Source organism: Mesoplodon densirostris, chromosome 3, assembly GCF_025265405.1.
Source record: "Mesoplodon densirostris isolate mMesDen1 chromosome 3, mMesDen1 primary haplotype, whole genome shotgun sequence".
Taxonomy (NCBI): domain Eukaryota; kingdom Metazoa; phylum Chordata; class Mammalia; order Artiodactyla; family Ziphiidae; genus Mesoplodon; species Mesoplodon densirostris.
Window position 1 is genome coordinate 155,413,223 of NC_082663.1, and position 25,222 is coordinate 155,438,444.

Consider the following 25,222-nt stretch of genomic DNA (forward strand, 5'->3'; position numbering starts at 1 on the left):
TCACCAACAGATCCTAGTGGATGTGAAGCTGTATCTCATTATGGGTTTGACTTGCATTTCTCTAATGACGAATGATGCTGAGCACATTTTCATGTACTTGTTGACCATCTGTATATCTTGTTTGAAGAAATGTCTGTTCAAGCCCCTTGTCTATTTTTAAATTGGATTGTTTGTCTTTTTGTTGATGAGCTCTAAGAGTTCTTTACATATCTGGATACTACATCCTCATCAGATATATGATTTGCAAATATTTTCTCATATAATAGATCCATTCTTGACCAGAATTCTAACCACCTCCAACTGACACACAATATGAGAGTGTGAAAATCATCTTGAAAACTGGAGGTGACAGGAGTGTCCATGGCTTCATGCTCGTCTTCACACTAGTCTTCTTTTTTTCACGTTAACCTTTATTGAAATCTTGCTAGATGAATAGTGGGTTATTGTTACTCATGAATTTGACCTGGTTCTTTTTAGTTAATAGTAATTATATTCATTTTCCATTGTTGCATAACAGATTTCCACCAAATCAGCAGTTTAAAACAACACAAATTTACTATCTTACAGTATTTGTGATCAGAAGTCTAGACACAGATGAACTTGGTTCTCTGCTCAGGCTCTCATGAGGCTAAAGTCAATGTGTCATCTGAGGGTTTCTAGAGCTCTGGGTCCTCTTTCAAACCCATGTGGTTCCTGCGGTCTGAGGCTCCCATTCTCTTTCTAACTGCTGGCCAGAGACCATTCACAGTTCCTTGCCATGTGGTCCCCTCCACACACCCTCTCATGCTTCAAGGAAAGGTCCAGTCTTTTTTAAGGACTCACCTAATTAAGTCAGGCCCACCAAGGATAAGCTTTTTAACGTAACTCAATCATAGGTTGAGTAACTCAATCATATCATCATAATCACAGGTTCTGCCTACACTCATGGGGAGGGAGTTATACAAAGTGTGTACAGCAAGGGGTGGTAATCTTGGGAGCGATCTTAGAATTCCACCTGCCAGAGTATTGTATCACAGTTAATTTTTTACTTTTGACAAACGTACTATGGTTATGTACATATGTACATAATATGTTTCTATACAACTAAAGTTATTCCAAAAAATTTAAAAGGCTACATCATGGATTTCAACTTTCAGGCAAGATGGAGTAGCAATGACTAGATTTACATAGGTACATAGGTACAATGTGTTTCTATAAATCTAAAATTATTACCCCAAATTTAAAAGGTCACATTATGGTTTTCTACTTCCAGGCAAGAGGGAGTAGTAATGACTAGATTTACTCTCCTGCCCAAACAATATCAAAAACCCAAACAAAAATAGAAAGCCCAAAAATAAGATATATGAAGCAATGGTTTTGAAGATACAGGGATCAAGCAAGGAAAGAGACTGATCCTCAGAGACACAGAAAACGACTACTCTGGCTTCCTGCCTGGGGAGAGTTTCCAGGATGTGGCACAGGGAGAGGAAATACAGGTGGAAACTGGCAACTGTGAGTGCAGGGATGCCAAGGTAGTTAGAGTTTGCAGAGCAGAGGACCTGGTAGGTGAGAGATGCACACAGAGAACCATGGAGACCTTCAAGGGTCCTCGCGGGGTATTCCACAGAGGGTTGATCAGCACGTGTGTGAAGAAACAACCTGAAGCCAGGGAAAGGATTAGAGGGTACAGTGCCCAGCTCTCACACAGGGATGGGAAGAGCATCTGTTCAGACACTGAGTAGGGTACCAAGAAGGGTCCTGCCTCAGTGGTAGGGAATAAGCAACCCTACATTAAATATAGCTCTGATTCCACCTAATTCATCTAAAACCAAGATCCAAAAGGATCAAACTCTTACAAGTAACATCTACGACATAACAAAGCTCATGAATATTGATAGAAATATAAAAATATCCAGCACCCAAAGAGGTAAAATTCATAAATGTCTGGCATATAATCAGAAATTACCAGCAGGAAAATAGACCCCATAATGAGCAGAAAAATCAATTAACTGAAAATGACCCACAACTGCCATAGGTGTTAGAATTAGCACATGAGGACCATAAAACAAGAAATATAACTGCATAGTGTATGCTCAAAAGGTTAAGTAGAGAGATCAAAGATATTAAATGACCTGAACTGAAATTCTAGAGATGAAAGCTATCATGTCTGAGATGGAAAATAGGGTAGAAAGGATTAATGGAAGATTAAACATTGCAGAGGAAAAGATTAGTAAACAGCAATAGAAACTCTCCAAAATGAACACAGAGGGAAATTATTATTTTAAAAAGAAAGCATGTCAGTGAACTTTGGGATTCAAGTGGCCTAATACGTGTGTAATTGCAGTCCTAAGGGAGAGGAGAAAAAGAGCAGAACAGAAAAAAATATTTGAAGAAGAAATGGCCAAGAAGTTTTTCAAATTTTGATGAAAACTATAAACTCACAGATTCAAGACTCTTAATGAAACTTAAGCAAAATAAACATGAAGAAAACTACACCAAGCCATATCATAATTGAATTGCTTAAAACCAGGGATAAAGAGAAAATCTTAAAAGCGGCCAAAGAAAAAAGACATTATATGAACAAATGAAACTCGCATATACTGCTGATGGGAATGTAAAATGGTACAATGTTTTTGAACAATGGTTTGGCAGTTTCTTAAAAAGTCAATCACACATCTATCAGATAGTCAACCATTCCATTCCAAAGTATTATACCCAAGAGAAATGAAAGTATATTCCATACAAAAACTTGTACATGAATGTTCATGGATGTTTATTTGTAACAGCCTCAAACTGGAAATAACAAAAATATCCATTAACAGGTGAATGGATAAACAAATTGTGGTATAGCCATATAATAATAGTAATGAAAAACAATGAACTAACAATGTATGCAAAAGAATCAAAGAAACTCTCAATAATTATACTGAGTGAAGGAAACCAGGCTCCCCTCCCCCCACAAAGAATACATACTGTGTGATTCCATTCCTTCAAAAATCTTAAAAAGAGGAACGCTAATTAATTGTGTAGGAATCAGCAATACTTGCATGGCAGGTGGGAAAGAATGGAAGGGAGAGAATTCAAGGAGGGAAGAGGAAAGTTTTGAGGGTCATGGACATGTTCACCTGTGGGGATTTCACAGGTGTACACATATGTCAAAATGTAGCAAATTACACATTTCAAATATGTGGAGTTCAGTGCACTTCAAGTATAACCCAACAAAAGCCAAAGGACAAGGGCACCCAGGTCCTGGCTCCCACAGGCTTGGCCGGCTGGTGGGGCAGGCATCCTGGGCTCAGGAAGCATCAGTTCACCACTCTGAGCCTCAGCTTCCCCCTTGGTGTCAGGTGAACGTCACAGCTGAGCCAGGTGAAGACAACCAGTGAGACCAGCTAGCCCAAACCAGGCATTTGGCAGGAGCTCAGAAACTTTTCTCTTAGGAATGTGGGTTCAATCAGTGACTCCCATTGGCATTCTGAGTGACTCTCTTCTAAACCACATCAGCAAACATTTCCTTAAAGGTCCCTGTTCAGTCCCAAAATACAGAAGTGTGTTTTGAAAGGTTTGGTCTGCAAGCAAAATGCAAGTCTTCAGTAATCGTTAATTCATGTTCCCATTCATTATTTTTGAAGGACACACACATGACTTCCCATCAGAACCCACTTTCTAAGGTTCATCACACTGGCCTGACAGAAAGAAATCCCATCAACAGCCATGGGAGGGGAATGAACAGTTTCCATCATGGCTTCTTCTTTTTTTTTTAAGCCATACAGAGCGCCTTGTGGGATCTTAGTTCCCCAACCAGGGATTGAACCTGGGCCCTCAGCAGAGAGAGTGTAGAGGCCTAACCACTGGACTGCCAGGGAATTCCCTCCAGCATGGCTTCTGACATGTTGAGGAGAGCCCTCAGGCTGCTCCCATGTGTGGCCTCCAAGCCTCGTCCATGCCACAACCCAGCTGCCATGTCAGGCCTGCTTGAATCCCCACATTGGGCTCCACCTGTTCCTGCTGACCCCTGCCCTCTTCATCCTGCCCACAGTGAATGTCTGGAGTTTCCCTGATGTGTCAAGTCCGATTAGATGGTGGTATGGGCTGAATCGTGTCCCCCGCCAAAATTCATGTGTTGTAGTCCTAACCCCTGATCCTTCAGAATGTGGCTGTATTTGGGATAGGGTTTTTAAAGAGGTAATTAAGTTAAACTGAGGTCACTAGGGTGGGCCCTAATCCAATATGACTGCTGTCCTCTTTTTTTCTTTTCTTTTTTTTTGCGGTATGTGGGCCTCTCAGTGTTGTGGCTTCTCTCGTTACGGAGCACAGGCTCCAGACGCACAGGCCCAGCGGCCATGGCTCACAGGCCTAACCGCTCCGCGGCATGTGGGATCTTCTAGACCGGGGCACGAACCCACATCCCCTGCATCGGCAGGCGGACTCTCAACCACTGCGCCACCAGGGAAGCCCCTGGTGTCCTCTTAAAAAGAGGAGATTCAGACGCAGGTACACACAGAAGGAAGACCATGTGAGGACACCAGGAGAAGATGGCCATCTGCAAGCCGAGGAGAGAGGCCTCAGGAGGAACCAACCTGATGACACCTAGATTTTGGACTTCTAGCTTTTAGAATTATGAGAAAAGAAACATCTGTAGTTTAAGCCACCCTGACTGTGGTACTTTGTCCGGGCAGCACCAGCACACTGACACAGATGGGGTCCCTCAGACACCCCGACCCCAGCCCCATGCCTCCTTCAGATTCCCCACCACCCCCAAGTGAACTGAAGTGAGAGAAGGCTGAATGGACCTGGGGCCTTGATGCCAGGCAGACGGAGAAGTTTTCAACTTACCGGCCCACAGGTGATGAGAGGCTCTGAGGGTTGACGGGGTGAGGAGAGGGAGACACCGCTGAGAATATTTAGGGAGATGAGTGAGAAGAATGCGCAGTGGCCATACCTGCCTACGGCTTGGACTCAGAGAGGCAGCGCAACTGAACAAAAGCCCAGGAAGAGATCATCAGCAGAACCAGGACCAGCTGGGCTGAGTTATCCTATGGTGCTTCTTCCAGCTCAACTCATTCAAGGCCACGCCTAAGGTGTGAGCTTCATCACAGAAGCTGGAAGGAGGAGGAGGAACTGTCCCCAGGAAGGACCTGGCACTGATGTTAGCAGTCCCGGCAGCCCCGAAGCTAGGATTAGCCAAGTGGGGAGTGGTTAAGGAGGGAACTCCCGGCCCCTCACTCTCCGGGGCAGTCCTGGGAAGGGGCCTTACTGTTCCATCCTCACAGAAAAGCAGTGAAGCAGACACCATCCCCCTTTTTCCAGAGGAGGAAGTTGAGGCTTGGAAAGCCAACTGATTTGTCCCAGGACATGGTGGCCAGTTTAGAGGCAGCTCCAGGCTCAAACCCAGGTCACCCAGCTCTGGAGCAACAGCATGAGCTGTGCCAGGCCCAGTCAGGGGGTCTTCAAGGTGGGACAACTTCTGTGGGGAGGCAAGAGGTCAGGATGATCTCACCCTTCCCGCTTCCTTCCCAGCTCCTGTGTGCACATAAGTGTGTATATGTGCATGCACACGCTCATACACCCCCCCACACACATGCACACACTTATATTCATATACACACTTAGACACATACGTGCACTCACTTGTATATACACACTCACATACAGGCAGCATGCTCACGTGTGCATACTTGCTCTTACACACATACACACTCACACACATGCACACCCTTGTGCTCTCCCAGCTCTCACACTGGTTCACCCTCACACACACATACTCTAATCCCATTGCCATGTGAACTTGTCCTTTGTTCGTCTGAACCACAAGATGGGTCTGAAAACAAGATGCTGTAGGTGATAACAGCCCATACATCACACAAAAAGGCACAGTTAAATAAATGGACAGACCTTGGTTTTTGTGTGATGATCTCCTTGGAGGCCCAAGTTAAGTAGATTTTATTTAAATTGTCTTCTGAAAACACCAGAATTCTTTCTAACTACTTTATGATTTGTTTCACAACATAAAGTTGGAAGGAAATTCTGTTTTAAAAGTTCATATTACCCATTGGAAGGCACTTTCCCCACCCAAGGTTTTGTGGCTACATCAGAAAAATAAAGGTTTTCTCATTTACCAATATGAATCGAAGCAGATGTGTGTGAGGCCTCCGATTCATTAGCTTAATCATGAGCATTTGGGAGTATTTGTGCCATATTGTATAACCACAAAAACAGACTAACATTTATTAAAGCAAATTTATTGGCTGTTTGAAAATCCATATAATAATTTTTGTGAATAATTAGATTTTTATTTAGGTCAAAACTGCAATTTTTTATTTAAGTGGAAAATCTCATTCTGCTCAAATGAGAGACTGAAAAAACGTGGCTATGTAGCTAATGCAGTCTTTGGCTTTCTTCAACAACCAAGTCACATTTCTCCATCATTGACTCAGAGACTGGACATATGTTAATACCTTTTTCGCTTCTGTATGGCCTTAACAGGATGGCAGAACCCCAGTGGTAAAAAGATCTTAAGATCATCCTTGTAACCACAGGACCTCCTGTCCAATTAACAAACAGAGACATTCCTTCTGGATTCAGTCAAAGAAGAATTCCAACAAGAAGAACGATTTTCAGGATGTGTTTGATCCACTGAGCTCTTCGCACATATCAACTTGTTTAATCCCCACAGAACCCTTAAAAGGCAAGTACTATAATCCCCATTTAACGGATGAGCAAACTGAGGTTTGGAAAAACAGCCATTTACCTGAAGCTACACAGCTGAGAAATGACAGAGCTGGGACGTGAACCCAGTTCTGCTTAAAGCTAAAGTCTTCCCCATCACCCTCCATATCGGACACCTGTGGAGGATGTCCACACTGGCAGAAAAAGCTGCCACTGCTCCAAGCTAAAGTATTGTTTCCATGGGGGGCTGCTGTGAGGCTGCAGAAAGGGCTCAGAGCTAGGAGTCAGGTCACCCAGGCTCGGGCGCACGCTGCCACCTGCGGCTGGTCACTGTCACTTCTGGGAGGGTGAAGCCTATCTCTCAGGGGTTGGGATGGGGCTGTTAAGAAACACCACAAGGAAGAATATGTGACCCTTCTGTCCAGGGCGGGCACTTGGGAGGCCCTCAACTGTTTCCCCTGTAGTCTCCAGGAGTACAGTGACATGCCTTTCTTTAAAACTATATCTGCAGGGAATTCCCTGGCGGTCTGGTGGTTAGGACTCCACACTTTCACTGCCGAGCACCCGGATTCAATTCCTGGTCAGGAAATTAAGATCCCACATGCCATGCAGTGCAAAAAATAATAATAATACATAAAATAAAATCTGGTAGGGGAGACATAATATTTTTTAAAAAACTGTATCTGCAAACTTATGTTTTCTCCCAGTGGTTGGTGCTTAGTGCTGAAATATGTTTCCAGACATGATGAAGGGATGTTTTCTAAGTGTCTGTGTCAATAATTAAAGATTAATCCTGATCCTACACATGGAGAAAATCTATTGGGGAGGAGCTGGAGGTCGTGTGTAGCCTACAGAGAAGTTTACCGAACAGAGTTACATTTGCTCACAGAATTAGAAGTCGCAGAGCAGACCAAGTGCAGTGCCTGGTACTGCAAAACACTACTCAAGGAGGGTTCTGCACCAAACCAACAAATGAGCCTAATTCTGAGATGAAATTTTCAGAGTTCTTCCAAATCTTATTTTAAGACTTCTTTATCATTTGCTTTTTGCTTTTGCTTTCAAAAACAGCAACAGACCCAACTGAAATGAAAGTTCAACCAAAAGACAGATTGAATCCACTTTTCCCATCATAAAACTTGAAGCATGATTTCACAGTGGTGCAACAGTTTTGGAATTCCACAGGAGGATGAACATGTATGTCATGGACAAACTTGGATGGTCCAAAATCAAGATAAAAAACAAAGCCCTAAAAATGATCCTCTTTAGGCAGGTACTCTACATCATAAAAAATAACAGAAGTAAGAAACTTTCCCCATAAAACCCTCAGCTGTACTGTGCCAACGAAGATGTGGAGAGGCCTAGATGCCGTGTTGATAGAGGGATGCAGATTCCACTGATGGAATCCTATGTGGTCATGAAACATGACCATAAAGACTGTGCAGCACCTGGAAAAATGTTTTTGATAAAAGGTTGGAATATACAGAAGCAAGGTGTAAATGGTGTGTGCACTTAGGTACACATAAATCTGTCCATCCATATAAGAATTGGAAGGGATCATGCAAAAGGTTAAATGTCTTTGTTTTAGGGTGGTGGGATTATCAGTAATATTAATCATGTTAAATCGACATACATCTTGGTTATTTAAATGTTTAAAAGGGAGGAAGGGGAAGGGTTGCCAAGCAGGTGTGCTATTTCCCAACATTGGGTCTAACATCCTAAAGGAGGTGGCCACAGCCCAGGAGCAGTGGGAGCTGGGGAGCTGGTGAGCAAAGAGAAATGGGTTTGAAAGAACTCTGTCTCCCACCAACACCTAACAATGCCTAGTGGGGGGCAGGGGTCAGAATAATTAAGGGAAAAGGGGGAAATGTGTAGAAATCTGTGGTGAAGGAGAGGGTTCCCTGAAGGTGTAGGATTACACCAAAGGCCTTTGGGACCCTGACACTGAAGAACAGCAGGATCTAGTGCTCAGAGCTCACCCTGGGCTGTACAAGCTACTCTGTCCAGCCCTCTCTTCTCTTCCTGAATCACCATGGCCCCTCCCCACAGGCTGAGCAGTGCTCTCAGCCCTGCCTCATGCATAGAGAACTGAGGCTCTGGACCAGCCTGGGCCACACAGCCAGCAGGTGGTGGTGGCTGCTACAGACTGAATCATTGAGCCCCCCGCCCCCCTGTAATGGGATTAGGTGATGGGGGCTTTGAGAGGTGATTAGGACATGAGAGTAGAGCTCTCATAAATGGGATTAGTGTTCTTATAAAAGAGACCCCAGAGAGCTCCCTCAACCCTTCTGTCTGCCATGAGAGGACACCGGGAGAAGACCGCCTATGAACCAGGAAGCGGGTCTACACCAGACTCCAAATCTGCTGGCGCCTTGGTCTTGGACTTCCTAGTCTCCACAACTGTGAGAAATAAATATCTGTTGTTTAAGCCACACAGTCTGTGGTATTTTGTAACAGCAGCTTGAACAGACTAAAGACAGTGGCCTTCTGATTCCCTGTCCAGAGCGTTTCCTCTTCAAACTCAGGCCCCTCAAGGCCACCATGACACACAGCACCAGGCAAAGCTGGGCAACCTCCTGGCCTCACTGCTCCTGGTCACTGGGACTCAGGGCACCCCAACAGATTCCTCCACCAGTCCAGAGAGGAGCCTCCTTTCTCATGAGTATACTCCTATGGGGAGAACACTTCCTGGGAAGGAGATGAAAATGGGCTGAAGGGGGACTTCCCTGGTGGTCCAGTGGTTAAGACTTCGCCTTCCAGTGCAGGGGGTATGGGTTCTATCCCTGGTAGGGGAACTAAGATACCACATGCCCCACAGCCAAAAAACCAAAACATAAAGTAGAAGCAATATTGTAACAAATTCAATAAAGATTTAAAAAAGAAAAGAAAAGAAAGTGGGCCGAGGAAGGTGGGCCCCAGGAGCAGGTGGCCCTGACTGCCCTCGGCTGGACATGAAACTCATATAAAGGGTGGAGAGAACACACCCGTCCTTATCACTCCTCCTTCCAAGGCCTCCTGCTGACCTGAGGGAGCTCAGGCCTGGCCTGTGTGCCTGGAACAGGTCATGGCCTCCCTCTGAGTGACATTTCTCCCTTGTAAAACAATGACAATAACCTCTGTCTTCCACAATTCATCATGTTGTTGTGGGAAAGTTTTAAGATTTTAAGTTATCCTATAACTTGTTAAGCTCACATTTTGTGATTGCATTATATTCAGAGAGAAATACAGATTTTGATCCTACAGATAAACTCAAATTTATCAATATACATAAACACCTGCAGAACAAACACCTGCCAACCTACTGCCTAGCCCATTAGATCAAAAATCCTTTAGCTGGATTTCAAGCCATTGAGGAAGAATTTCTCCAGAATGTGGCTCCAGCTTGTTGCCCAAGCCTCTCTCTTGTTATTCCTTGGATGGTCATCTACTTGGTTTTACCAGCCCCCTGTCTTCTTCCCCTTCTAATAACAACACTCCAAATTGTCCTTTGGGGACCATCCTCCACTCCTGGTCCTTTCAGCTCCAGTGGGGTACACACAGATGTGCCCAGTTGCACACAACCCCCCCACACACACACACAGATCAGAGATGCTGCCTGGCTCATCTCAGTGACTGGTGCAGGTAATCCATATTGACCATTGGAGTGAATCAGTGGGACTATTGGGAAAGAGAAACTCTAATGCTGAGGATATGGACCTGGAGCTGCTGACAGTTGCCCTGCCACTTCATGGGAAAGAGTGAGGGCATCCTTGACAAATATGGAGCCAACACAAGGAAACACAAAATCAAGGCACCTCCAGCTGTGCCTGAGCAGACATTTCCCTGGACATTTCAGTTAAATTCCCTTTTTAATTAAGCCATTCTGAGCTGGGGTCCTGTCACGTTGTTATTTGAAAGTATAAGGATCCAAAGGCAACTAGAAAGGTGGAATCTAAGGAGATGATGCTCAATGAAGGTAAAAGAGACACCCTGCTCTGGGGACCATAATTCTTCCATGATCTCTGGAAGGGGATTTGGAGGCCACAGTGAGATATGGCTGTTGAAAAAGCCAAGGGGGCCTATGGCTGTTATTGGGGTGAGGAGGGGGAGAAGAGCTGCCTAGGCACACCTGATGGGTATAGGGCACCGCACACGTTTTCAGGTCCACTGATCTCCTTGGTCCTCGGAGTGGCTGGGCCAGTTCCCTCCAGCCCGAGCAGCCTCTTCCACTTACTGCAGGGTGATGTGCAGGTGTCCTCGTTTTCTGTGTATGCCACGATGTGGAAAGAGCTGGAAAGCAGGACCCTACAGTGCCATCACCAGTGAGGAGGCCACTCCAGTCAGTCACTTTGGGATCAGAACAGCATGCACTTAAGGGTTAAAGACCACAAACTACAAAGCATGGGACTGAGCCAGAGAGAACCCCAAATGCATCAACCTTGCCTTTGACTACTATGGCTAGATGCAGGGCTGGAGAGCAGGACCTGAGAGAAACAGAAGTTTTGCAGCTGGAGAGTGTTCCCAAAGTGCAGAGCAGTGAAGGGGGCATGGTCATGAAAACTGCAGCAGTTTGGATGACTTCCCCCTCCCTCCACCCCCGCCCTGTCCTCCTCTAGGGTAACGTTCTAGGGCACCTATCTGACACTGTTGGTTGCTCCACAATAGCCATTCCTAGGCTCCCTTCCTCACAAAGCTACAATTTTGTTCCACTGGCAACATGCCCAGACTCAGAGGATTCACCAAGCTTGGCCAAAGTCTCCTGTGGCAACCCCATCACCCTTGACAGGATGATGGTGATCACTGGCCCTGGTTCTGGCTGGTGGCTATAAATGAAAGTTCCCTAACTCAAATAAAAAAGAAAGCCTCTCGAGAAGATAGCTTTTTCCTGCCCTCTTCCCTTCTACCTTGGCTATTCTTGTGTGAAGACATGTGCTTGGAGCTGCAGCAGCCATCTTGTGACCATGAAGAAAGACCAAGAGAATGGCAGCATTGTGTCTGTGTCGAGGCGTCAGGAGGGCCTAGATCCGTGTGAGGCGCCCTTCGGCCGGCCTGAGCCCCAGAGTCAGCTCCCCTTGATCTCCCAGCACCCCCACGCCGTCCCCGGGGCTCACGATACACCAGAAATACATCTACACGTGGAACAACTCCTACAAAACACCTGCTGAACGCTGGCAGAAGACCTCAGTCCTCCGAAAAGGCAAGAAATTCCCCACGTACCTGGGTAGGCAAAAGAAAAAAGAATAAACAGAGACAAAAGAATAGGGATGGGACCTGCACCAGTGGGAGGGAGCTGTGAAGGAGGAAAAGTTTCCACACACTAGGAAGCCCCTTTGCAGGCGGAGACTGCGGGTGGCCGTGGGGGGAAGCTTCGGAGCCGTGGAGGAGAGCACAGCACCAGGGGTGCGGAGGGCAAAGTGGAGAGATTCTCGCACAGAGGATTGGTGCCGACTGGCACTCACCAGCCCGAGAGGCTCGTCTGCTCGCCCGCTGAGGTGGGCGGGGCTGGGAGCTGAGGCTCGGGCTTCGGTCGGAGCTCAGGGAGAGGCCTGGAGTTGGCGGCGTGAACACAGCCTGAAGGTGTTAGTGCACCACGGCTGGCCGGGAGCGAGTCCGGAAAAAAGTCTGGACCTGCCGAAGAGGCAAGAGACTTTTTCTTCCCTCTTTGTTTCCTGGTGCGCGAGGAGACGGGATTAAAAGTGCTGCTTAAAGGAGCTCCAGAGACGGGCGCGAGTCACGGCTAACAGCGCGGACCCCAGAGATGGGCATGAGATGCTAAGGCTGCTGCTGCCGCCACCAAGAAGCCTGTGAGCGAGCACAGGGCACTATCCACACCTCCCCTCCCAGGAGCCTAGGCAGCCCGCCACTGCCAGGGTCCCGGGATCCAGGGACAACTTACCCGGGAGAACACACGGCGCCCCTCAGGCTGGTGCAACGTCATGGCGGCCACTGCCACCGCAGGCTCGCTCCGCATCCGCACCCCTCCGTCCCCCGGCCTGAGTGAGCCAGAGCCCCCCCAAGCAGCTGCTCCTTTAACCCCATCCTGTCTGAGCGAAGAACAGATGCCCTTCGGCGACCTACACGCAGAGGCGGGGCCAAATCCAAAGCTGAACCCTAGGAGGTGTGCGAACAAAGAAGAGAAAGGGAAACCTCTCCCAGCAGCCTCAGGAGAAGCGGATTAAAGCTCCACAATCAACTTGATGTACCCTGCATCTGTGGAATACGTGAATAGACAACGAATCATCCCAAATTGAGGAGGTGGACTTTGAGAGCAAGATTTATTATTTTTTCGCCTTTTCCTCTTTTTTTTTTTTTTTTTTTTTTTTTTGCGTTACGTGGGCCTCTCACTGTTGTGGCCTCTCCCGTTGCAGAGCACAGGCTCCGGACACGCAGGCTCAGTGGCCATGGCTCACAGGCCTAACCGCTCCGCAGCATGTGGGATCTTCCCGGACCGGGGCATGAACCCTTGTCCCCTGCATTGGCAGGCGGACTCTCAACCACTGTGCCACCAGGGAAGCCCTCGCCTTTTCCTCTTTTTGTGAGTGTGTATGTGTATGCTTCTGTGCGAGATTTTGTCTGTATAGCTTTGCTTTCACCATTTGTCCCAGGGTTCTATCCGTCCATTTTTTTAACTTAAAAAATTTTCTTTTTCTTAATAATTATTTTTATAACTATTTTATTTTCTTATTTTGTTTTATTTTATCTCTTTCTTTCTTTCTTTCTTTCTTTTCTTCCTTCCTCTCTCTCTCTCTCTCTCTCTCTTTCTTTCTTTCTACTTTTTCTCCCTTTTATTCTGAGCCATGTGGATGAAAGGCTCTTGGTGCTGCAGCCAGGAGTCAGTGCTGTGCCTCTGAAGTGGGAGAGCCAACTTCAGGACACGGGTCCACAAGAGACCTCCCAGCTCCACATAATATCAAATGGCGAAAATCTCGCAGAGATCTCCATCTCAACACCAGCACCCAGCTTCACTCAACGACAGCAAGCTACAGTGCTGGACACCCTATGCCAAACAACTAGAAAGACAGGAACACAACCCCACCCATTAGCAGACAGGCTGCCTAAAATCATAATAAGTACACAGACACCCCAAAACACACCACCACATGTGGACCTGCCCAACATAAAGACAAGATCCAGCTTCATCCACCAGAATACAGGCACTAGTCGCTCCACCAGGAAGCCTACACAACCCACTGAACCAACTTTAGCCACTGGGGACAGACACCAAAAACAACGGGAAGTACGAACCTGCAGCCTAAAACAAGGAGACCCCAAACACAGTAAGATAAGCAAAATGAGAAGACAGAAAAACACACAGCAGATGAAGGAGCAAGATAAAAACCCACCAGACCTAACAAATGAAGAGGAAATAGGCAGTCTACCTGAAAAAGAATTCAGAATAATGATAGTAAAGATGATCCAAAATCTTGGAAATAGAATAGAGAAAATGCAAGAAACATTTAACAAGGACCTAGAAGAACTAAAGATGAAACAAGCAATGATGAACAACACAATAAATGAAATTAAAAATACTCTAGATGGGATCAATAGCAGAATAACTGAGGCAGAAGAACGGATAAGTGACCTGGAAGATAAAACAGTGGAAATAACTGCTGCAGAGCAGAATAAAGAAAAAAGAATGAAAAGAACTGAGGACAGTCTCAGAGACCTCTGGGACAACATTAAAGGCACCAACATCTGAATTTTAGGGGTTCCAGAAGAAGAAGAGAAAAAGAAAGGGACTGAGAAAATATTTGAAGAGATTATAGTTGAACACTTCCCTAATATGGGGAAGGAAATAGTTAATCAAGTCCAGGAAGCACAGAGAGTCCCATACAGGATAAATCCAAGGAGAAACATGCCAAGACATATATTAATCAAACTGTCAAAAATTACATACAAAGAAAACATATTAAAAGCAGCAAGGGAAAAACAACAAATAACACACAAGGGAATCCCCATTAGGTTAACAGCTGATCTTTCAGCAGAAACTCTGCAAGCCAGAAGGGACTGGCAGGACATATTTAAAGTGATGAAGGAGAAACACCTACAACCAAGATTACTCTACCCAGCAAGGATCTCATTCAGATTTGATGGAGAAATTAAAACCTTTACAGACAAGCAAAAGCTGAAAGAGTTCAGCACCACCAAACCAGCTTTACAACAAATGCTAAAGGATCTTCTCTAGGCAAGAAACACAAGAGAAGGAAAAGACCTATAATAACAAACCCAAAACAATTAAGAAAATGGGAATAGGAACATACATATCGATAATTACCTTAAATGTAAATGGATTAAATGCTCCCACCAAAAGACACAGACTGGCTGAATGGATACAAAAACAAGACCCATATATATGCTGTCTACAAGAGACCCACTTCAGACCCAGAGACACATACAGACTGAAAGTGAGGGAATAGAAAAAGATATTCCATGCAAATGGAAACCAAAAGAAAGCTGGAGTAGCAATTCTCATATCAGACAAAATAGACTTTAAAATAAAGACTATTAGAAGAGACAAAGAAGGACACTACATAATGATCAAGGGATCGATCCAAGAAGAAGATATAACAATTGTAAATATTTATGCACCCAACATAGGAGCACCTCAATACATAAGGCAAATACTAACAGCCATAAAAGGGGAAACCGACAGTAACACACTCATAGTAGGGGACTTTAACACCCCACTTTCACCAATGGACAGATCATCCAAAATGAAAATAAATAAGGAAACACAAGCTTTAAATGATACATTAAACAAGATGGACTTAATTGATATTTATAGGACATTCCATCCAAAAACAACAGAATATACTTTTTTCTCAAGTGCTCATGGAACATGATAGGATAGATCATATCTTGGGTCACAAATCAAGCCTTGGTAAATTTAAGAAAATTGAAATTGTATCAAGTATCTTTTCCGACCACAATGCTATAAGACTAGATATCAATTACAGGAAAAGATCTGTAAAAAATACAAACACATGGAGGCTAAACAATACACTACTTAATAACACAGTGATCACTGAAGAAGTCAAAGAGGAAATCAAAAAATACCTAGAAACAAATGACAATGGAGACACGACGACCCAAAACCTATGGGATGCAGCAAAAGCAGTTCTAAGAGGGAAGTTTATAGCAATACAATCCTACCTTAAGAAACAGGAAACATCTCAAATAAACAACTGAATCTTGCACCTAAAGCGATTAGAGAAAGAAGAACAAAAAACCCCCAAAGTTAGCAGAAGGAAAGAAATCATAAAGATCAGATCAGAAATAAATGAAAAAGAAATGAAGGAAACGATAGCAAAGATCCATAAAACTAAAAGCTGGTTCTTTGAGAAGATAAACAAAACCGATAAAGCATTAGCCAGACTCACCAAGAAAAAAAGGGAGAAGACTCAAATCAATAGAATTAGAAATGAAAAAGGAGAAGTAACAACTGACAGTGCAGAAATACAAAAGATCATGAGAGATTACTACAAGCAACTCTATGCCAATAAAATGGACAACCTGGAAGAAATGGACAAATTCTCAGAAATGCACAACCTGCCAAGACTGAATCAGGGAGAAATAGAAAATATGAACAGACCAATCACAAGCATGGAAATTGAAACTGTGATTAAAATCTTCCAACAAACAAAAGCCCAGGACCAGATGGCTTCACAGGGGAATTCTATCAATCATTTAGAGAAGAGCTAACAATGATCCTTCTCAAACTCTTTCAGAATATAGCAGAGGGAGGGACACTCCCAAACTCATTCTACAAGGCCACCATCACCCTGATACCAAAACCAGACAAGGATATCACAAAGAAAGAAAAGTACAGGCCAATATCACTGTTGAACATAGATGCAAAAATCCTCAACAAAATACTAGCAAACAGAATCCAACAGCACATTAAAAGGATCATACACCATGATCAAGTGGGGTTTATTCCAGGAATGCAAGGATTCTTCAATATATGCAAATCAATCAACATGATAAACCATATTAACAAACTGAAGGAGAAAAACCATATGATCATCTCAATAGATGCAGAGAAAGCTTTCGACAAAATTCAACACCTATTTATGATAAAAACCCTGCAGAAAGTAGGCATAGAGGGAACTTTCCTCAATACAATAAAGGGCATATATGACAAATCCACAGCCAACATCGTCCTCAATGGTGAAAAACTGAAAGCACTTCCACTAAGATCAGGAACAAGACAAGGTTGCCCACACTCATCACTCTTATTCAACATAGTTTTGGAAGTTTTAGCCACAGTGATCAGAGAAGAAAAGGAAATAAAAGGAATCCAAATCAGAAAAGAAGAAGTAAAGCTGTCACTGTTTGCAGATGACATGATACTATACATAGAGAATCCTAAAGATGCTACCAGAAAACTACTAGAGCTAAACAATGAGTTTGGTAAAGTAGCAGGATACAAAATTAATGCACAGAAATCTCTGGCATTCCTGTACACTAATGATGAAAAATCTGAAAGTGAAATCAAGAAAATACTCCCATTTACCACTGCAACAAAAAGAATAAAATATCTAGGAATAAACCTACCTAAGGAGACAAAAGACCTGTATGCAGAAAATTATAAGACACTGATGAATGAAATTAAAGATGATACAAATAGATGGAGAGATATACCATGTTGTTGGATTGGAAGAATCAACATTGTGAAAATGACTCTTCTACCCAAAGCAATCTACAGATTCAATGCAATCCCTATCAAACTACCACTGGCATTTCTCACAGAACTAGAACAAAAAATTTCACAATTTGTATGGAAACACAAAAGACCCCGAATAGCCAAAGCAATCTTGAGAAAGAAAAACGGAGCTGGAGGAATCAGCCTCCCTAACTTTAGACTATACTACAAAGCTACAGTAATCAAGACAGCATGGTACTGACCCAAAAACAGAAATATAGATCAATGGAACAGGATAGACAGCCCAGAGATAAACCCACGCACATATGGTCACCTTATCTTTGATAAAGGAGGCAGGAATGTACAGTGGAGAAAGGACAGCCTCTTCAATAACTGGTGCTGGGAAAACTGGACAGGTACAGGTCAAAGTATGAGATTAGATCACTCCCTAACACCATACACTAAAATAAGCTCAAAATAGATTAAAGACCTAAATGTAGGGCCAGAAACTATCAAACTCTTAGAGGAAAACATAGGCAGAACACTCTATGACATAAATCACAGCAAGATCCTTTTTGACCCACCTCCTAGAGAAATGGAAATAAAGACAAAAATAAACACATGGGACCTAATGAAACTTAAAAGCTTTTGCACAGCAAAGGAAACCATAAACAAGACCAAAAGACAACCCTCAGAATGGGAGAAAATATTTGCAAATGAAGCAACTGACAAAGGATTAATCTCCAAAATTTACAAGCAGCTCATGCAGCTCAATAACAAAAAAACAAACAACCCAATCCAAAAATGGGCAGTAGACCTAAATAGACATTTCTCCAAAGAAGATATACAGACTGCCAACAATCACATGAAAGAATACTCAACATCATTAATCACTAGAGAAATGCAAGTCAAAACTACAATGAGATATCATCTCACACCAGTCATAATGGCCATCATCAAAACATCTAGAAACAATAAATGCTGGAGAGGGTGTGGAGAAAAGGGAACACTCTTGCACTGCTGGTGGGAATGTAAATTGGTACAGCCACTATGGAGAACAGTATGGAGTTTCCTTAAAAAACTACAAATAGAACTACCATATGACCCAGCAATCCCACTACTGGGCATATACCCTGAGAAAACCATAATTCAAAAAGAGTCATAGGGGCTTCCCTGGTGGCGCAGTGGTTGAGAGTCCGCCTGCTGGTGCAGGGGACACAGGTTCGTGCCCCGGTCTGGGAGTATCCCACATGCCACGGAGCGGCTGGGCCCGTGGGCCATGGCCGTTGGGCCTGCGCGTTCAGAGCCTGTGCTCCGCAACGGGAGAGGCCACAGCGGTGAGAGGCCCGCGTACCGCAAAAAAAAAAAAAAAAAAAAGCGTCATATACCAAAATGTTCACTGAAGCTCTATTTACAATAGCCAGGAGATGGAAGCAACCTAAGTGTCTATCATCAGATGAATGGATAAAGAAGATGTGGCACATATATACAATGGAATATTACTCAGCCATAAAAAGAAGCAAAATTGGGTTATTTGCTGTGAGGTGGATGGACCTAGAGTCTGTCATACAGATTGAAGTAAGTCAGAAAGAGAAAGACAAATACCATATGCTAACACATATATAATGGAATATAAGAAAAAAAATGTCATGAAGTACCTAGCGGTAAGACGGGAATAAAGACACAGACCTACTAGAGAATGGACTTGAGGATATGGGGAGGGGGAAGGGTAAGCTGTGACAAAGTGAGAGAGTGGCATGGACATATATACACTACCAAATGTAAAATAGATAGCTAGTGGGAAGCAGCCGCATGGCACAGGGAGATCAGCTCGGTGCTTTGTGACCACCTGGATGGGTGGGATAGGGAGGGTGGGAGGGAGGGAGACGCAAGAGGGAGGAGATATGGGAATATATGTATATGTATAACTGATTCACTTTGTTATAAAACAGAAACTAACACACCATTGTAAAGCAATTATACTCCAATAAAGATGTTACGAAAAAAGAAATTAAATGTAAAGTTGTGAGAGAAAAAAAAAAACAATAAAAACAATAAAAATAAAGTGACAGGGAAAACAAAACAAAACAAAACCAAAAAAAAAAAGAGAATGGCAGAGAATGAACTGGCACCCAGTCATGGCCAAGTCATTGAACTAACCCAGGATCTGCAGGCTGACTTCCAGGATTCTCAGTTTATGCAAGATAATTCAATGACTGTACTGTTTAAGGAATCACACTTGGGGATTTTGGTACTGACCATCAAAAGACTTACTGACCACCACTTTCCTCTACATTATCTTATTTGCTCATCAGTACACAGGTAGTTGTGACCATCGTATTAGGGAAGAGGAAGCTGGAGCTCAGGAAGTTAAAGAGGTTAGATGCCAGGTCTAGTAAATAGTGGGACTGAAACCCCATTTATCATCTACCCCTCTCTGCCTGCTGGTATAAATTCATTCAGCTTTCAGATCCCCGAACTTCAGGAGCGATGTCGCAAATCTTCAAAGCTAATGTGTAAAAGTCCAATTCAACAATTCCAAAATATATCTGTGAAAGGAATGTCCCAACAGTTGGCTCATTCTAAACATGCTGCTATTATTATAAAGCTCTCCTAAACTTCTGCAAAAAAAACAAGAAAAAAAGAGTGGAGAGATAAAGTGAGCATGCCAGGAAGTAACTATAAACTTCTTTGGGGCTTCCCTGGTGGCGCAGTGGCTGACAGTCTGCCTGCTGATGCAGGGGACACGGGTTCGTGCCCCGGTCAGGAAAGATCCCACATGCCGCGGAGCGGCTGGGCCCGTGAGCCATGGCTGCTGAGCCTGCGCGTCCGGAGCCTGTGCTCCGCAACGGGAGAGGCCACAACAGTGAGAGGCCCGCGTACCGAAAAAAAAAAAAAAAAAAAACTTCTTTGGTTTGGGAGCCAGGAAATGTCAAGGAAACAAATGTAGCTATGATTTATACTCCATCTCCAGTTGTGCCATGGGATTCAAAAACTGGCATTTTTATTAAAGCATACACCTTAGAGCAGTCCTGATAAGTGAAAAGCTGCCACAGAGGCAAAAAAAAGCTACATTTGATTCTGGGTTTTATGGTAACTTAACCAATATATATAGTTGATGGCAGGGAAGGAAAGGGCTTGAATTTTACCCTGAGTCTCTGGGTTTTTCTTGTTTTCAAACTGATTGGTCTGGAGAATGGAAGACCAACAGCCAACAATAAATCCATTGTAAGCTGAAAATAGTTTCCTCTGAATACAACTAAATATTTCTTTAATTCTTGCATTAAAATTTTTGCTGTAGTATAGCAGCTATTTTATTTACTCTAAAATTTAAGCTTTTGTAATACTGTAACTATAGGTATAACTAATGGGGGGGGTTGATTACCAAGGCAAGCTCTTTAAAGCACTTTAAATGCATAATATCATATGCTTGTTTTGCATTTATATTTTTGGGTCATACTGAAGATACTATTGTTAATGACTCTTGCTCAAAAATCTTGCTTTTATTTTCTGAAAACCATTTCTTTATTTTGTACCATGGGAAGGGTCTTTAATAATGATGAGTTATCATGAATATCCCTTTTTTGTAGCTTCTATATCTATATTATCAGGCACATCAGCCAGTCCCAAAGAAGTTATTTCACAGTTCTGTTCCCAAGGGAACAAAGACAGTGGGTCCCATATTAACAGTGGCTTCTGTTGGCTTATTGTTTCCTTATTTTTTCTGACATTAAAGTTGTGTATGTTTGGTAAGGATTTCTATTCTCTGAAAACAAGCTTGTTGGTAAAAGGACAAGCTGCAGGCATCCTCACATACACAACTACTTCAGCACAGGCTGAAAGGATGCTTCACTGAGAACAAATTAGAACTGAAAAACATGTTCAAGTACAAAGGTTCTTTCTTTAAGAGATTTTCAGTTCATTATTTATTTGTCCTTCATATCGAATAGTTTTTCTAAATTATCTTCACATCTATTTAAACCCAATTACCCACTCCCACTATGCACCTCCCATGAGTCCCCTCATCTCAGCCAGGGACTCTCAGGGTCACTGGCCAGGCCATGTACATTTCCCATCCAGTGACATTTGTAAGAAGAATGGCTAGGAGCAGGAACAGACTGGTGCCCTGGGAAAGAGATGCCTTTTCAGAGGGACACTCAAACAGCCAGAAGCTGAACCCCAACTGCATTCATAGTGTGGCATCTCAGATGCTCCAAGTAGAGACTCCTCAACACCAAATTTGGTTAGCTAGTAGCACGAAGTGTTAAGATGTGTCCTATGCTAATGGTATAGCCTGCAGAATGGTATAGCGAATTTCAAGTGGAAATCCCAGGATTTCAAATTTTCCCTTCCCCTCACCAATGAAGAGGAAAGAAGTGGGGGGGGGTATGGAGAAAGAGAGAGAAACAGTGAGGAGAGAGAGAAACAGAGAGGGAGAGAGAGAAACAGGGAGGGAGAGAGAGGGGGAATACTCTGCCCAGTAACTCCTTGAAAGCAGGATGAAGCCTCCTATGATCTGCATAGTTCAGGACTTGAAAATCTCAGCAGTGGCTGCTTTCCCAGGACTCCCCTCCCTATTAGAATGGACACAATTTGAAAGTTCCTTCTAAAAGGTTTTACTGCGATTTCTGATTTACTCAATCAAAGCTTGCAGTTTATTTTTTATTAAGTAAAAGGGCCCCCCCATTCGAAAGAACAGCCACAGTTACAGCACTAACAGGTACAAATTTTACTGGTCCTCCATAAATCAATTCAACATCCTTGTCTCTAAGGATTTGCCAAAAGGTAATGGGCTGCAATTATGAAAACACCACCAGGAGTTGCCAGCAGGGCTCCAGAGAGATTTCTAAAGTCTGCAGGCACTTTCAAGAGGAACATAGGAAATCATTTCATGAAGCAGCAATTTTGCCCAAAACCAAGTTAGAAGAGATGTAATACTGGCTTAAATTAAAGTGACTAAGAAATAGGTACGATGAACACAAAGGCATGGTACAGTCTTCTCCCATTCACCTTAAAGAATCCAAATTAACTCAAAAATGGATACACAGCTACATTAATAAAGATCACAGCTGGGCACAGTTCAGGGGAAATGGTAGTAACAGCCCTGCCCATCCTCTCCTCTACCTTGAAACACTGTGGTGCTATTCATACTACAGTTGAGGATGCCCCTTTGGGGAGTATGCTTGCGACCTTGGGGTAGCTGCCTTTCCTAGGAAGAAGAGGATGGCTCAGGCAAGGGAGGCCAGCACAAACAGGGGCACTCTGGCCAGTCTACCACCACTGTTCTATGGGGAGGTGCCCTGCTGGAGGTTTTGATCAGCATGATGGGTGAGAGATTTGAAGTCCCAAATGTGGCTCCTGCTTTGAAGACACATAGCAGCAACCTTAACAGAAGTGTCTGAGAGTCTCATATGATGCTTCCAGCAAGGAAACTCAGCATCTGCTGTGTCCACAATGCCCAGGTGGCATCGCCTAGGTGGCGTCGACCGAATCCAGAGTCTATTTTCTGGCCCGGACTGTTTTTTATTCCCCTCACCCTGCCAAGCTGATGTTGGCACCCCCTCAGGTCTGGGTTGCCCTGGGTGAGCGCTGAGCCCAAGCAACCCCAGGCACAGCACAGCATCTCCAAGATGGAGCTGATCTGAAACCTTTCCTGAGGGGCCGTAGGGCGCACAGGGCAGGCTGGATTGACCATGTGCCTCCAAGGGCCCCGGCCAGGTTCTGACTGAGGTTTCCTGCCACCAGGAAACCTCCGGTCTGCTGGGGGCCCCACACCTCTGCAGGTATATCAGCGTTGGGAACAGTAGCTGCTACCAGTGACAGAAGTCACCACACACTTCCCGCAAGAGCTTCTTCATTATCCCGGCACAGGTAGGAAGGCAGGCCCTTAATGCAGGCGGGAAGCCACCGGTCCGAGCGCACACACCCGTGGAGACTCGCCCCCAGATCTGTTATTTCAAAGCCCGCAGTCTTTCCTCTTCCTCCCCCTGCTCGTCCCCGAAACAGCCCTTCTAGGTTGTTTTTCACGCAGGCCGACCCTGAGGCTGGAGCGGGAACAGCAGGACCCCTCGGCCGCCAGCACTCCAGCCTCCCTCCCCACCCCACCCCACCCCCGACCCCGCGCAGGCTGCTCGGACGGACTCGGGCACTCACGGCTGGCGGGCGACCGCTCTTTCACCGCGACGGCTCCCGGCGCACGGACACTCCCAGCCCTGCGCTCGGCGACTTACCTCGCGCAGCAGGCGCTCCAGTTGCGGCTCGGCCCAGGCGACCAGGGTGTCCGGCGACCCCGCGCGCCACAGCAGCTCCCGCTCTTCCTCGAGCGCCGCCACCCGGCCCTGCAGCGCGGCAGCCTGGACGCCCAGCAGCAGGCAGGCGACCGCCGAGCCGGCGGAGAGCAGCAGGCACAGCGCGCTCACCGCCCAGGCCCCGGCTGCCGTCGCGGGGTGCCCCGCGCCGCCGCCGCCCGTCCGGCAGCCCTTCCGCGCGTCGCCGCCGGCGCCCTGGCCTGGACTCATGGTGTGCTCGTCGCGGGTGGACTCTCAGAGGGGACGGTGCACAGAGCCGGGGTCGCTGGCTGAGCGTGCTGGAGAGCCCGAGGCACGAGGTCGGCCCGGCGCGGGGCTTGGCCTCCGGGCAGCAGCGGACCGCGGCGCACGCCCCCTGCCCTACCGCCAGCTCCTCCACAGCGGCCACTTTGGGCAGTTTCCTCTATGCAAATAGACCCTGCCAGAAAAGGAGCCGGGACCCACCCAGGGGAGGAGCGGCCAGGCCGGCACTGCGCGGCGAGGGGGCGGGGGCGGAAACGGAGCTGGCTCCTCGGAGCCCCACAGCGCGTACCTGGCTGACCCCGCGCGCAGCACGCACCTCCGCCCTCACCTGGACGCCGGGCTGCACCCACTCCCGCGCATGCACCTCTGCGACTCCGCAGCCCGAGTTCCAGCTGCGATCCCAAGAGGTCTGTGGTGCACCCAGAGACTCAGAGCGCCTTCTGCAGCCTACCCCTGGCTGCGGCATCATTCATTTGTTGGGAAAATTCCCCTCGACTTGTGAATTAACCTGACACTTTGAAGTGTCAGAAGTTTTGAAGTACGAAACTTCAAACCCTGTGGAAAACTTAGTGAATCCTTTCTAGATGGTGCCCTAGCGCCGCTTGGTGGTGGAAAGCGACCTGTTGTGCATTCATATTTACAGACGCAGTCAGGGTCGGGATTGAGCCTAGTGGAAGGATGCCTCTTAGAATATTTAATACTCTCACCATTTATTATGTGCCAGACATGCGGTTCTGGAAACAAATTGTAAGACCTTGTTCCTGACCTAGAGAAGTCTTTCATTTGAGAAAATTTAGGCTTTAACAAATGCAAAAGATAGGGGAAAAGAACTCCAACTTTTGATGAGCGGATGGCTTAATTCTGTAGTGGAAACACAACTTGGCCAAAAATAATCATCTAGTATGCACCACATTTAACCTATACTGCGATTCTGATGCAAATGTACACCCCAGGGGTAAAGTAGGAAAGCCTGAATGAGAATCAAATGGCCGGTACAGTCTTTTTCAAGAAAGGGGGGCAAGGCTGGAAGTCAAGCACATTCTCTGCTGGCTCAGATTCCTACCAGGCATATTGTATCCTAAAATGGGTCCCACATAACTCTCCCACTAACTCCAGTAATAATCAAATAAAAACAACAGACTTGCTTGGACCTTTGTAATTTGGGCAAATCCACAGCCGTTTTTATTTTATTTTTTTTAAATTTTTTATTTTTTTTGCAGTACGCGGGCCTCTCACTGTTGTGGCCTCCCCCGTTGCGGAGCACAGGCTCTGGACGCGCAGGCTCAGCAGCCATGGCTCACGGGCCCAGCCGCTCCGCGGCACGTGGGATCTTCCCAGACCGGGGCACGAACCCGTATCCCCTGCATCGGCAGGCGGACTCTCAACCACTAGCGCCACCAGG

At 45.4% G+C, this 25,222-nt stretch overlaps 1 protein-coding gene across 1 annotated transcript in view; it reads right to left on the reverse strand.

The window, feature by feature from the left end:
* Positions 1-23,870, reverse strand: part of COL23A1 (collagen type XXIII alpha 1 chain) — a 352,222-nt gene extending 328,352 nt beyond the window's left edge. The window contains exon 1 of the mRNA XM_060092472.1: positions 23,500-23,870. Coding sequence (XP_059948455.1) covers positions 23,500-23,787 — 288 coding nt within the window. The 5' untranslated portion in view covers positions 23,788-23,870. The remainder of the gene's footprint in view (positions 1-23,499) is intronic.
* Positions 23,871-25,222: the final 1,352 nt, after the last annotated feature.